The 12,789-nt window shown below is 42.6% G+C and overlaps 1 protein-coding gene across 20 annotated transcripts in view; it reads right to left on the bottom strand.

Moving 5' to 3' along the window:
* LOC121002857 overlaps positions 1-12,789 on the bottom strand; it is a 133,638-nt gene that overhangs the window by 31,016 nt on the left and 89,833 nt on the right. For all 20 annotated transcript variants that reach the window (XM_040434466.1, XM_040434472.1, XM_040434467.1 and 17 more), the window contains 2 exons: positions 12,343-12,381; positions 5,239-5,319 (listed from right to left, as the gene is read on the bottom strand). In XM_040434466.1, the coding sequence (XP_040290400.1) occupies positions 5,239-5,319; positions 12,343-12,381 (120 nt within the window). The remainder of the gene's footprint in view (positions 1-5,238; positions 5,320-12,342; positions 12,382-12,789) is intronic.

The raw sequence follows: 12,789 nt of genomic DNA, 5'->3' as shown, positions 1-12,789 counted from the left end.
TCACTCGTCCCCATATTGACTAGTTGTTTACAGGCAGCAGATTGTGATTAGACACCACAATCTGCCACCCGCAAATAATAAATTTTAAGCATGCTTTAAAATCTGGATTGCCCGATGAACAAGCAAATGCTCTTTCAACGCAGGCAGTATTACATTGCCAGATAATCACTAACGAGTGCTCCTGCAAACGCTCGTTAATGTTGAACTGGCAGACAATTGGCCAGTCTAATACAGGCTTAAGTTTGTTAGAGACAGTCAAGAACTATATTTACATTACTCGTGGGATAACCCCTCCAATAATAATGGTATCCACCCTAGATAAAGTCTTAAAACCAATAATCAGATACAAATAAAATGTGCATAATACAACATATTAATGATCCAGTCCCCATAAAACATGTTCTGCAGGCCCTGCAGCTATTCTAAATATATATACACTGCTCAAAAAAATAAAGGGAACACTTAAACAACACAATGTAACTCCAAGTCAATCACACTTCTGTGAAATCAAACTGTCCACTTCGGAAGCAACACTGAGTGACAATCAATTTCACATGCTGTTGTGCAAATGGGATAGACAACAGGTGGAAATTATAGGCAATTAGCAAGACACCCCCAATAAAAGAATGGTTTGCTGTGTCTGTCAGCGTAGTGTCCAGAGCATGGAGGCGCTACCAGGAGACAGGCCAGTACATCAGGAGACGTGGAGGAGGCCATAGGAGGGCAACAACCCAGCAGCAGGACCGCTACCTCTGCATTTGTGCAAGGAGGAACAGGAGGAGCACTGCCAGAGCCCTGCAAAATGACCTCCAGCAGGCCACAAATGTGCATGTGTCTGCTCAAACGGTCAGAAACAGACTCCATGAGGGTGATATTAGGGCCAGACGTCCACAGGTGGGGGTTGTGCTTACAGCCCAACACCGTGCAGGACGTTTGGCATTTGCCAGAGAACACCAAGATTGGCAAATTCGCCACTGGTGCCCTGTGCTCTTCACAGATGAAAATAGGTTCACATTGAGCACATGTGACAGACGTGACAGAGTCTGGAGACGCCGTGGAGAACGTTCTGCTGCCTGCAACATCCTCCAGCATGACCGGTTTGGCATTGTAATGGTGTGGGGTGGCAGTAATGGTGTGGGGTGGCATTTCTTTGGAGGGCCGCACAGCCCTCCATGTGCTCGCCAGAGGTAGCCTGACTGCCATTAGGTACCGGGATGAGATCCTCAGACCCCTTGTGAGACCATATGCTGGTGCGGTTGGCCCTGGGTTCCTCCTAATGCAAGACAATGCTAGACCTCATGTGGCTGGAGTGTGTCAGCAGTTCCTGCAAGACAAAGGCATTGATGCTATGGACCATCATGTCTCGGTCTATCCACCAACGTCACGTTGCACCACAGACTGTCCAGGAGTTGGCAGATGCTTTAGTCCAGGTCTGGGAGGACATCCCTCAGGAGACCGTCCGCCACCTCATCAGGAGCATGCACAGGCGTTGTAGGGAGGTCATACAGGCACGTGGAGGCCACACACACTACTGAGCCTCATTTTGACTTGTTTTAAAGACATTACATCAAAGTTGGATCAGCCTGTAGTGTGTTTTTCCACTTTAATTTAGAGTGTGACTCCAAATCCAGACCTCCAAGGGTTGAAAAATTTGATTTCCATATTTTTTTTGTGTGATTTTGTGGTCAGCACATTCAACTATGTAAAGAACAAATTATTTCAGAAGAATATTTAATTAACTCAGATCTAGGATGTGTTTTTTTTGTGTTCCCTTTATTTTTTTGAGCAGTGTATGTCCCAATAACATAAAAGAAAGTTCAGTTATAGTGCAGGCTATGAATGGCACATGCCATTTGATTTATTTTTGTTCAGCGCGCTACAATCAAAAAGTTTTATGCACCCAATTGTGGAACCAATGAAAAAGTCAAGTAATCCCACACAAAAAACAAGACCTCACACAGCTGCAAAAAAAAAAAAATGAAAAAAAAAAGTACACTGCTCAAAAAAATAAAGGGAACACAAAAATAACACATCCTAGATCTGAGTTAATTAAATATTCTTCTGAAATACTTTGTTCTTTACATAGCTGAATGTGCTGACAACAAAATCACACAAAAATTTAAAAATGGAAATCAAATTTTTTAACCCATGGAGGTCTGGATTTGGAGTCACACTCAAAATTAAAGTGGAAAAACACACTGCAGGCTGATCCAACTTTGATGTAATGTCCTTAAAACAAGTCAAAATGAGGCTCAGTAGTGTGTGTGGCCTCCATGTGCCTGTATGACCTCCCTACAACGCCTGTGCATGCTCCTGATGAGGTGACGGATGGTCTCCTGAGGGATCTCCTCCCAGACCTGGACTAAAGCATCTGCCAACTCCTGGACAGTCTGTGGTGCAACGTGACGTTGGTGGATAGAGCGAGACATGATGTCCCAGATGTGCTCAATTGGATTCAGGTCTGGGGAATGGGCAGGCCAGTCCATAGCATCAATGCCTTCATCTTGCAGGAACTGCTGACACACTCCAGCCACATGAGGTCTAGCATTGTCTTGCATTAGGAGGAACCCAGGGCCAACCGCACCAGCATATGGTCTCACAAGGGGTCTGAGGATCTCATCTCGGTACCTAATGGCAGTCAGGCTACCTCTGGCGAGCACATGGAGGGCTGTGCGGCCCTCCAAAAAAATGCCACCCCACACCATTACTGACCCAATGCCAAAACGGTCATGCTGGCATTGCTGGAGGATGTTGCAGGCAGCAGAACGTTCTCCACGGCGTCTCCAGACTCTGTCACGTCTGTCACATGTGCTCAGTGTGAACCTGCTTTCATCTGTGAAGAGCACAGGGCGCCAGTAGCGAATTTGCCAATCTTGGTGTTCTCTGGCAAATGCCAAACGTCCTGCACGGTGTTGGGCTGTAAGCACAACCCCCACCTGTGGACGTCGGGCCCTCATATCACCCTCATGGAGTCTGTTTCTGACCGTTTGAGCAGACACATGCACATTTGTGGCCTGCTGGAGGTCATTTTGCAGGGCTCTGGCAGTGCTCCTCCTGTTCCTCCTTGCACAAAGGCGGAGGTAGCGGTCCTGCTGCTGGGTTGTTGCCCTCCTACGGCCTCCTCCACGTCTCCTGATGTACTGGCCTGTCTCCTGGTAGCGCCTCCATGCTCTGGACACTATGCTGACAGACACAGCAAACCTTCTTGCCACAGCTCGCATTGATGTGCCATCCTGGATAAGCTGCACTACCTGAGCCACTTGTGCGGGTTGTAGACTAAGTCTCATGCTACCACTAGAGTGAAAGCACCGCCAGCATTCAAAAGTGACCAAAACATCAGCCAGGAAGCATAGGAACTGAGAAGTGGTCTGTGATCACCACCTGCAGAACCATTCTTTTATTGGGGGGGTCTTGCTAATTGCCTATAATTTCCACCTGTTGTCTATCCCATTTGCACAACAGCATGTGAAATTGATTGTCACTCAGTGTTGCTTCCTAAGTGGACAGTTTGATTTCACAGAAGTGTGATTGACTTGGAATTACATTGTGTTGTTTAAGTGTTCCCTTTATTTTTTTGAGCAGTGTATATTGTATAATATATATATAATAAAAATACGAATAACGTGGCACTTCCGCGGCTGGGTATGACGCTGTTATGGGGGATCTGTGGAGGACGCTGTTATGGGGGATCTGTGGAGGACGCTGTTATGGGGGATCTGTGGAGGACGCTGTTATGGGGGATCTGTGGAGGACGCTGTTATGGGGGATCTGTGGAGGACGCTGTTATGGGGGATCTGTGGAGGACGCTGTTATGGGGGATCTGTGGAGGACGCTGTTATGGGGGATCTGTGGAGGACGCTGTTATGGGGTGGATCTGTGGAAGGCGCTGTTATGGGGTGGATCTGTGGATGGCGCTGTTATGGGGTGGATCTGTGGATGGCGCTGTTATAGGGGATGTGTGCCATGACACATAGGGCCATGAGGGGGGCTAGCATAAGACACACATATAGCATCTTATGCTGGTCCCCCTCATGGCCCTATGTGTCCCCACATGTGTCCTAAACTGCGCACATAACTGGCTTTGTGTGTAAAGTATTTTACTACTGTCTGAAACAATCTCTCTCCTATTGATAAAATGGCCAGCCTCTGTACTCACTTTCACTATGAATGCACTGCAGCGAGCTGGCCAGCCGGCGCGTGACTGATGTCACTTAGTAACGCTCCTCCCACTTAATTCAGGAAGCAGGAGCGTGACTAAGTGAGGTCAGTCACGCGCCGGCCGGCCAGCTCGCTGCAGTGCATTCATCGTGAAAGCGAGTACAGAGGCTGGCCATTTTATCAATAAGAGAGAGCTTGTTTCAGACAGTAGTAAAATACTTTACACACAAAGCCAGTTATGTGCGCGGGGCCCCTTCATATATAATAGCAGCATTTTCGGGTCGGCCAAATCGCCATATCGCATTTGGCAATTATCGCGATTTGATTATTTTTTCGATATATCGTGCAGCTCTAATAAATAAATAAATATATATATATATATATATATATATAAATAAAATGGCTCTCTGAATCAGGTGATTTTTATTAATTTTTTTCAAAAGCAATAGAACATAAAACCCTATAATTAAATGGTATTGGTATAATCGTAATAACCCACAGAATAAGGGTTACCTGCTATTTAAGCATAACTAGTATAAGATATTTTTACAGTGTTTTTGTTGTATAAGCCCTGGGTCAGTCTGAAAAATACAGCAAATTGCTATCTAAAATAACCCATTCCCTTTATTCCCATCCACTTCCTTTTTAGACAAAATCCCCCCGCCATTAGTAGAGCTGAATTTTTTAAAATTTGCAGTATATTTTCAATATGCAGATCTTTTGTGGTCTAGTTTTAAAGGAGGACCTTTCATGGGTTTGTAGTAAGTGAGATAAATATCTGTACCTGCGGGTTTTTTCTCCCTGGCTGTGACGCTCTGCGCTGCAATTGGACAGCGCTACAGCCAGGGAGAAGGAGACGCCCACAGAGAAAGACTGCATTCTCCTCCCCATTGCTCAGTATTGGCATACTGAGCGCGAATTTTACGGGGGGCTATAACGGGCCGCAGGAGCGCTATTTTAAAAGAAACAGGCAGGGTGGTAGCATCAGCAGGGGGAGGTACCCCACAGGTACAGATATTTATCTCACTTACTACAAACCCATGAAAGGTCCTCTTTAAACTCAGTTTTCTAAAGACATACCAATGAGAGGCTCCCTGTCTGTTCTTGCTATATAATCTTTTAACTTCGCAATATTTCTTCCGCTGTTCCCAGGCACAGTCCCTGCAAAATAAAAAAATAAACTGTAAACAGATGGATGATATAAATGGTCAGCAGAGATGTGTTGCCTGGCATAACACATTGTCTATACCAGTGTTTCTCCACCTGCGGTACGTCGGAGGAAAACTGTGTCTTGCACCACATTGCAGGTAACGACATGGAACGGGAGTGAGGTGAATATATTATTTTGTTATTTTCCATCTGAGAAGCACACTGTTGGGCCACTAAAGGGGGTTGTTGGGCCACTATGGTGCGCACTATAGGATTGCATTAGTACCACTTGGGCACTATGGGATCGAGCATTTTTACCACTGGGGCACCCTATGGGATCTTTATTACTACTGGGGGCACTATGGTGGGCTTTACCATTTGTGGGGGCACTATGGGGAGCATTAGTACTACTAGGGCACTACGGGGGCTTTTTTGATATTGTGGAACACTATGGGGCTTCATTACTACTAAGAGGGCACTATGGAGGCCTTTATTACTTCGGGTACACTAGGAGAGCATTAATATTACTCGGGGCACTTTTAATACTGGGGCAGACAATGGGGTCTTTTTTTTACCACTGTGTCCACTAGACAATATTATTACTGGGGGGCACTATGTGGTCTTTATTACTACTGGTGGCACTAGATGGGGGCACTTATTACTACTGGGACATATTATCAGGGCTTTATTACTACTAGGGGGCAATAGTACTACCCGGAACACTATAGGCAGGCATGATAACTTCTGGGGCATACTATGAGGGCTTTATTACTATGGAGGGCGTCATTACTACTGGGAGCACTATAAAGGGGCATAAATGGTTACTGCGGCACATTGTGGAAGCCTTAATACTACTGGGGACATTATAGTGGGCTTTATAGCTACTAAACTTGGCATGAAAAGGTTGAGAACTACTGGTCTATACAATTTTTCAAAATTTCACTGTGCACAACATTTCCAGTATTAAAGTATCAAGTATGTGGTAACACAAATTTGAAAAGGCAGCCACAAAGTAAATTGAGGAAATTTGTCATAACCTAGCAACATTTGCATAAAAATTATGCAACTTTTTGGGTCTTTCAACCCCTTCAGTACCGAGCCATTTTTCACCATAAGGACCAGGCCAAGTTTTGGAAATCTGACATGTGTCACTTTATGTGGTAATAACTTTGGAACACTTTTACAGTTTCTTGTGACACATTGTACTTCATGATGGTGTTAAATTTGAGTCGATATAACCCCCACCTTCATTAATAAAAAATAAAATAAAATAAAACACACCTAAATTTACAGAAAGTTTTGGAAAATTTTAATTTCTCTGCTTTTAAGGCAGATAGTGATACCTCACAAAATAGTTATTACTTTACATTTCCCATATGTCTGCATCATTTTGTAAATGTAATTTTTTTTTAAGACATTAGAATGCATAGAATTTTAGAAGCAATTCTTAAAATTTTTAAGAAAAAGTCCAAAAACCACTTTTTTTTTTAAAGGACCAGTTCAGTTATGAAATCAATTTGTGAGGCTTACATAATAGGAACCAAACATAAATGACCCCGATTTTTACTAACTTTGTTAACCCTTTAGGTCTCCCACAAGAATTAAGGAAAATGGAGATGAAATTTCTAAATTTCACTTTTTTGGGCAGATTTTCAATTTTATTCAATTTTTTCCTGTAACACAGCAAGGTTTAAACAGCCAAACTAACCTCAATATCTATTACACTGATTCTGCAGTTTACAGAAACACCTTATATATACACAAGTGTACTGCAGTGTATTGTGACTAAGCTTGATCAGGCTCCTTCCTCTGGCAGGACTTTTTAAACTCATGATTCCGCATCCAGAGAATCTGCTACCATGATCCCAATGCACCCTCTACAAAATACCCAATCAAAATTCGTCAAATGGAGATCTGCTACAACACTGAACCTGGAAAGTGAAACCTCCATGATGCAGCTTCCACCAATGTCCTTTATACTAAGGTAGGCCTGAACCTTCCCTACCTTCACAACCCACCTGAAAGCCAGGTTACCTGTCTACCCAACTCCAGCGCACACTTCGTTAGGATATAACGCCATGAGGGAAGACAATACAAACCCCCCAGAAGTTCCAGAGGGAAATTATACTAAAGTTCTAGTGCAACAAAATGGCAGCCAAACCATATAACTTTCTAATGACCTAACAGACAGAGCACAGTGGAGGCAGCAATCACCAGAAAGTCTGTCTATGGGAACAGTCACTGTTTAATCCCTCTCTGTATCTTCTGCAGACACACTATTAATGGAAGACCTTGACCTGACCATCTCTTCTAAATTACATAAGAATTCAACTTTCCCTTCATTAACTTCCATTGTTACTGGCCAAACTATAACAGCTCACCTGTCTTCTGTCCCCCCAGCCATCAGCACTTCCATCTAGTTGCACATATAATGTACAGCTTTGCCTGAAGTATATCCTTATTGGTCCACATGCTCCTCCTGAGGAAACCTCTAACCAGGCTCACCTTATATATCTTTGGGCACATCTGCTGTAGGACCCTCCCCACCTGTGCAACCTGCCATGACAGTGTCGGACAGGTCTATTTTAAAATTCTTCTTCCCTTCTAAACCTGACAATGGGCCCACCATATTGCCTGAAACCTATGGCTTCCCAAGGTATTACTCCAGACCGTCTACACGGCAGACTTTTGAGCCATGCTGCAACCCCTCCCAACACATTAGAATTTATCCAGGAATGTACACTCCTACATGCAAAGTTCTGCTCTCTCTCCAACAGAGTAGACTCTTTATCCAAATCTCAAGCTACAGACGCCTCCAACATTACTTCTCTACAGCAGACAGTACACAATCACTCTCTCCAAATACTTACACAACTGCACTTAGATTATACTGAAGAAAAGGAGATGTCATAACAATATCCGCATTTCCGCGCTCATGGCCATATATAATAACCTTTTGGGCAGAACTCTAACTGCACGTATTGAAATGGACTGAGCCCATCAGGCTTTCTGGCCACATTCCCGTGATAGCTCTCATCCTAGAGATGTCATCTGCTTCTTCCATTTCTACACTGTCAAGGAACTAATCATGCAGAAAGCAAGACAACAACAATCCATCATCATCCAACTCATTATCCTTTAAGACCTGTCAAACCATACATTGACACAACGAAACCACTCCTGGACCTATTCCGTGAGTACAACTATCCCATATCAATGGGGATTCTCCTTTGCTCTTAATGTTCACCATGGGTGTCAGACTATTACTCTACATACTCCAGAGGATCTACTCATGTTCCTGCTAGAGCTAAAATTGCATTCCATCGCCATACCTTCCTGGCCTATCATCTCTCTCTCCACAAATGGACCCTGGTATTTCAGATCCCAGTTACCATTTGCTTTGTAAACAAGTCACCCCCCCAGAAGTCCTCACAGACGACACCAGCACCCACCTGGACATTCCCGGTCCCCTACACAGGCAACTTGCCCGACCACATGAATGCCTATAGTTTTTAATGAGGGTTTGTCCTTTGTTCATGCAAGTAGCGATTTATTTTTAAATTGAGCTCTATGCCCTAGATATCTTGAAATAGCTGTATTCTATTTGTGTACTCCATCTCCTACCTTGAGTATTTTCCTCTAACATCAGATAACTTAATGGTCTTTTTCAAAGGGAACTGTAACGTATTTTGACAGAACTGTTTAATCTGGATCGCCATGTTATATTTATTTTCATTTTTTTTCTTCAGAATTTGAAGGATTGCTGTCCTCATAATAAATATAATGAGAAGCCAGGATAGCTAAATTTCCAGCTGGTTACTTCCCCTCCTTAGTAGCAAATGTTCTCTTGAAGCTTTTGGCTTCCAGAGACCCTCTACTTTATATCATATAGTACCCCCTTGCAGTTTAGTAACTACTGCTTATTTTCTGTTTTTCTTTCATAAATATTTCCCCCCATTCCTCTATAGTACTCTTTTCTCTTGACTTCTTAACACATCTGCCCTCTCTATCTCCTCTACTCGATTTTACTTCAACCTTTTCTCTTCTCCCCTTCCTGGGCTGTGTGGCATCTTGTCCATTCTTTCATTTATATTAATCATTGTCTTATTTTTTTTCTTTCAATACATTAGAACTGAAATGGCGGATCCTAAAATCCTACTTTAAAGGGGTTGTCTCACGCAAGCAAATGGCATTTTTATGTAGACAAAGTTCATACAAGGCACTTGCTAATGTATTATTATCCATATTGCCTCCTTTGCTGGCTTGATTTTTTCATCGCATTATACACTGCTTGTTTCTATGGTTAAGACCACCCTGCAATCCAGAAGGGTGGCCGTGCTTGCACACTATAGGAAAAGGCACCTGGCCTCTCGTAGACTTTTCTTTACCCTTTATTCTTGGTTCGGTATTACTTTGTGGGGACTTCAATCTCACACTGGACCCTACTTTAGATCACTTCCCACGTTGTTCCAGTCTCACGTATACTGCCATCAGATGTGTCAAGAAAACTTTTACGTTATTACAACTATGTAACTCATGGAGACTTCAACATCCTTCCAACAAAAATGTGTTCTCCCCACAATTATAGCCATTTGGATTATTGCATGATCCAACATAGCACCCTTATTTAACTGGATTACTCCAACATTGGAAATATCCTCTGGTCTGACCATGCCCATATTCTGCACTCTCCAGGTTACTTTTCTTTTTAAAAGGGAATGGACCTGGAAACTAAACTAAGTCCCCTCTCCTCGACACCATTTGTACCTCTGACATCTCTCTCTAACTATTTTCCATTTCATCTCCGACTACTCTTCTGACTACCTCATTCAGGTTCAATGGGAAACTCTTAAATGCATATTACAAGGTACCATCAAATACGGATCTCGCATCAAAAAAAGAGAAAGCCCACACCCTTAAACCCTTCAGAAAGTCCGCTCTCTAGAACTAGCCCACAAGCATACACGATCCTTAGCTACCCTTTGGGACCTACAATTCCCTCCTCTTATAGAAATATTCTATATTTCTCTCCCTATTCTCTCCATTACTGATAATCCGCTATTTCTACCAGGATCATCAGCTCTCTCCTTTCTTATGGATACAAAAATGAATCCTTCAGGATTCCGCCATGGTCTCTCCAAAAGAACTATGAAACCCCTAAATTAAATTCTATCTGCAAGAGCTAAAATTGCATTCCATCGCCATACCTTTCTGGCCTTCTATCATCTCTCTGTCCACAAATGGACCCTGGTATTTCAGATCCCAGTTACCATTTGCTTTGTAAACAAATTGCCCCGTCATCAGTTTGAACACACACAATTGAAAAAATAAATTCTCAGTAAAAAAAATAAAATTACAAAGGGGTTCTGCCACTAATATAAATGTATCCTACCCAACAGATAACACGGTTATATCACTTTCCCAAAATACCACCATTTATAAAAACGGTCTTTAGACTAATATTGTGCCCTGTGGCAATTCAGTTGCTGTTGGTTACATCTTGTAGTGAAGCCTTGTAATACAGAACCTCACAGTGCTTCTTGTCCTTCCCTTCAATAACTAGTTATAGATGGATAGATCGATAGATAAATAGACAGACATATAAAAATACTATATTTCCTGCACCATAATGGCAGTGTCTTATGAAGTGAATACTAATGAGCATTTACCTTATGGAAGCACTCACTAGAACGCAGTAAGACTGGGAGCTGTGAATACAGTGCTCCTGGTGCTGGCTATATTCACCACTCCCTGGTCTTCTGTCGGCACCACGCACTGTGCTGTCGCACAGCATAATCGCGCAGTATGACCTTATGCTGTGCGGCATCAGGTCACAATGTAGCGCGGCACCGGCAGAAAACCAGGGAGCAGTGAGTGCAGGAAGACTGTGCTGGCACAGCAAGTGGTGTCTCCATCCTGAGCAGCAGAGGCAAGTTCTTTTATTTTATGTTTGATTTTATGTTTGTTGGGAGTCTGGATTGGGATCTAATGAAGACTGGCGGTCTGGCGAACAATTTTTTTCCTTATTTTTCTTCTCTAAATCCTAGGTGCATCTTATGGTGCAGGAAATATGGTACTGATGATTTTTTTCTCTAACAAATGAGACATTAGCTCAAGCTGCATCTGTTATAAAGTTACACAGAGCATTTTGAATAGGTGAAGGTAAAAAATGAACTGGTTAGTCTCACATATCCTGCTGATGTCAGGATACATGTCACTGCCCTAAGGCATGATGGGACGGCAGACACATGATAAACCAGGAAGTAGGATTTAAGCCTGGGCGGATAAGAGAAAACTGCAAATTCTAGAGGACCTGTCATCAAAAAATGTATTGCAATCTGACAGCTCCATGTTATAGAACAGGGTGAGCTGAGCAGCTTGAAATATATTTTTATTGGAAAAGATTCAGTAAAACGTGTAATTTTTACATCAGCAACCCTGTGAAGAGCTATCGGCACAGGGAGGAGGGATTATCAGTGACTGACAGCTATCTCTTATACACACAATACTGTCAATCACTGATCACCCCTCCTTCCTGTACCAATGGGTATTCACAGAGCTGCAGATATAAATTAATAAATTACAAGATTTACTGAATCTTTTCCTACAAAACTATATATCAGTCTGCTTGGCTTCTCCTGCTCTATAACATGTTGCTGTCAGATTGCATTGCATTTTTTGGTGACAGGTAAGTAAATTTTAAGTTACTGTGAAATAGACACTTATTCCCTATCCACAAGATAGGAGGTAAGTATTTGTAATATAAACTCTTTAATACCAATTTTGCCACTTGAAAACTCTTACCTACAATAATGCGGAACCAGCCATTAAAATAATTGTTTTTGTAGCCAGTTCTTTAAAGAAAATGCTGCATGCAAACTGCCAATATCCGTATTTTGCGTACTGCAAAATACACACGGTCATATGCATAAGCCCTGAAGGGGCTGCAATTCTCCTGAAACAGAGCTGCAGTCGCGTGTATGGACATATCACTACAGAGCTTTTAAAGGAAAAACAATTTACAGATTTTCATACCTGGCTGAGATTCCACTATCGGTTTCCATTTTGGTTTTTCTTGAAAATAAAAAAACAAAAAATAAATTATTCACCAACACATATATGGACATTAACAGAGTTCAGAGTAAAGGGACTTTCCTTTAACGTACAACACTATATTCTAATGAATGCTACTAGTTTAACTTGAGGCCCCTTTACACTGCTCAATTAAGCAGACTATTGTCGGGAAGGAATCATTCCTTCATACCATTCAGCTGCTTGTATACATCGATCTCCTCCACTCGTCCCCTACAGAATCTTTGTTTGCCGGCAGCAGAGTGCTGTTTAGACAGCATGTTCTGCTGCCGGCAAGCGATGATTTAGGTGACCACATGAATGATCCTATTCCCCAATGAACGAGTGAAACACTTGTTCATTTGGTAGTCGATGGCACCTTTACACAGGCAGATTATAATCTACCCTATG

Source organism: Bufo bufo, chromosome 5, assembly GCF_905171765.1.
Source record: "Bufo bufo chromosome 5, aBufBuf1.1, whole genome shotgun sequence".
Classification (NCBI taxonomy): Eukaryota; Metazoa; Chordata; class Amphibia; order Anura; family Bufonidae; genus Bufo; species Bufo bufo.
Note: the sequence above shows the minus strand (reverse complement) of the source record. Positions and strands in the feature narration are given on the sequence as shown.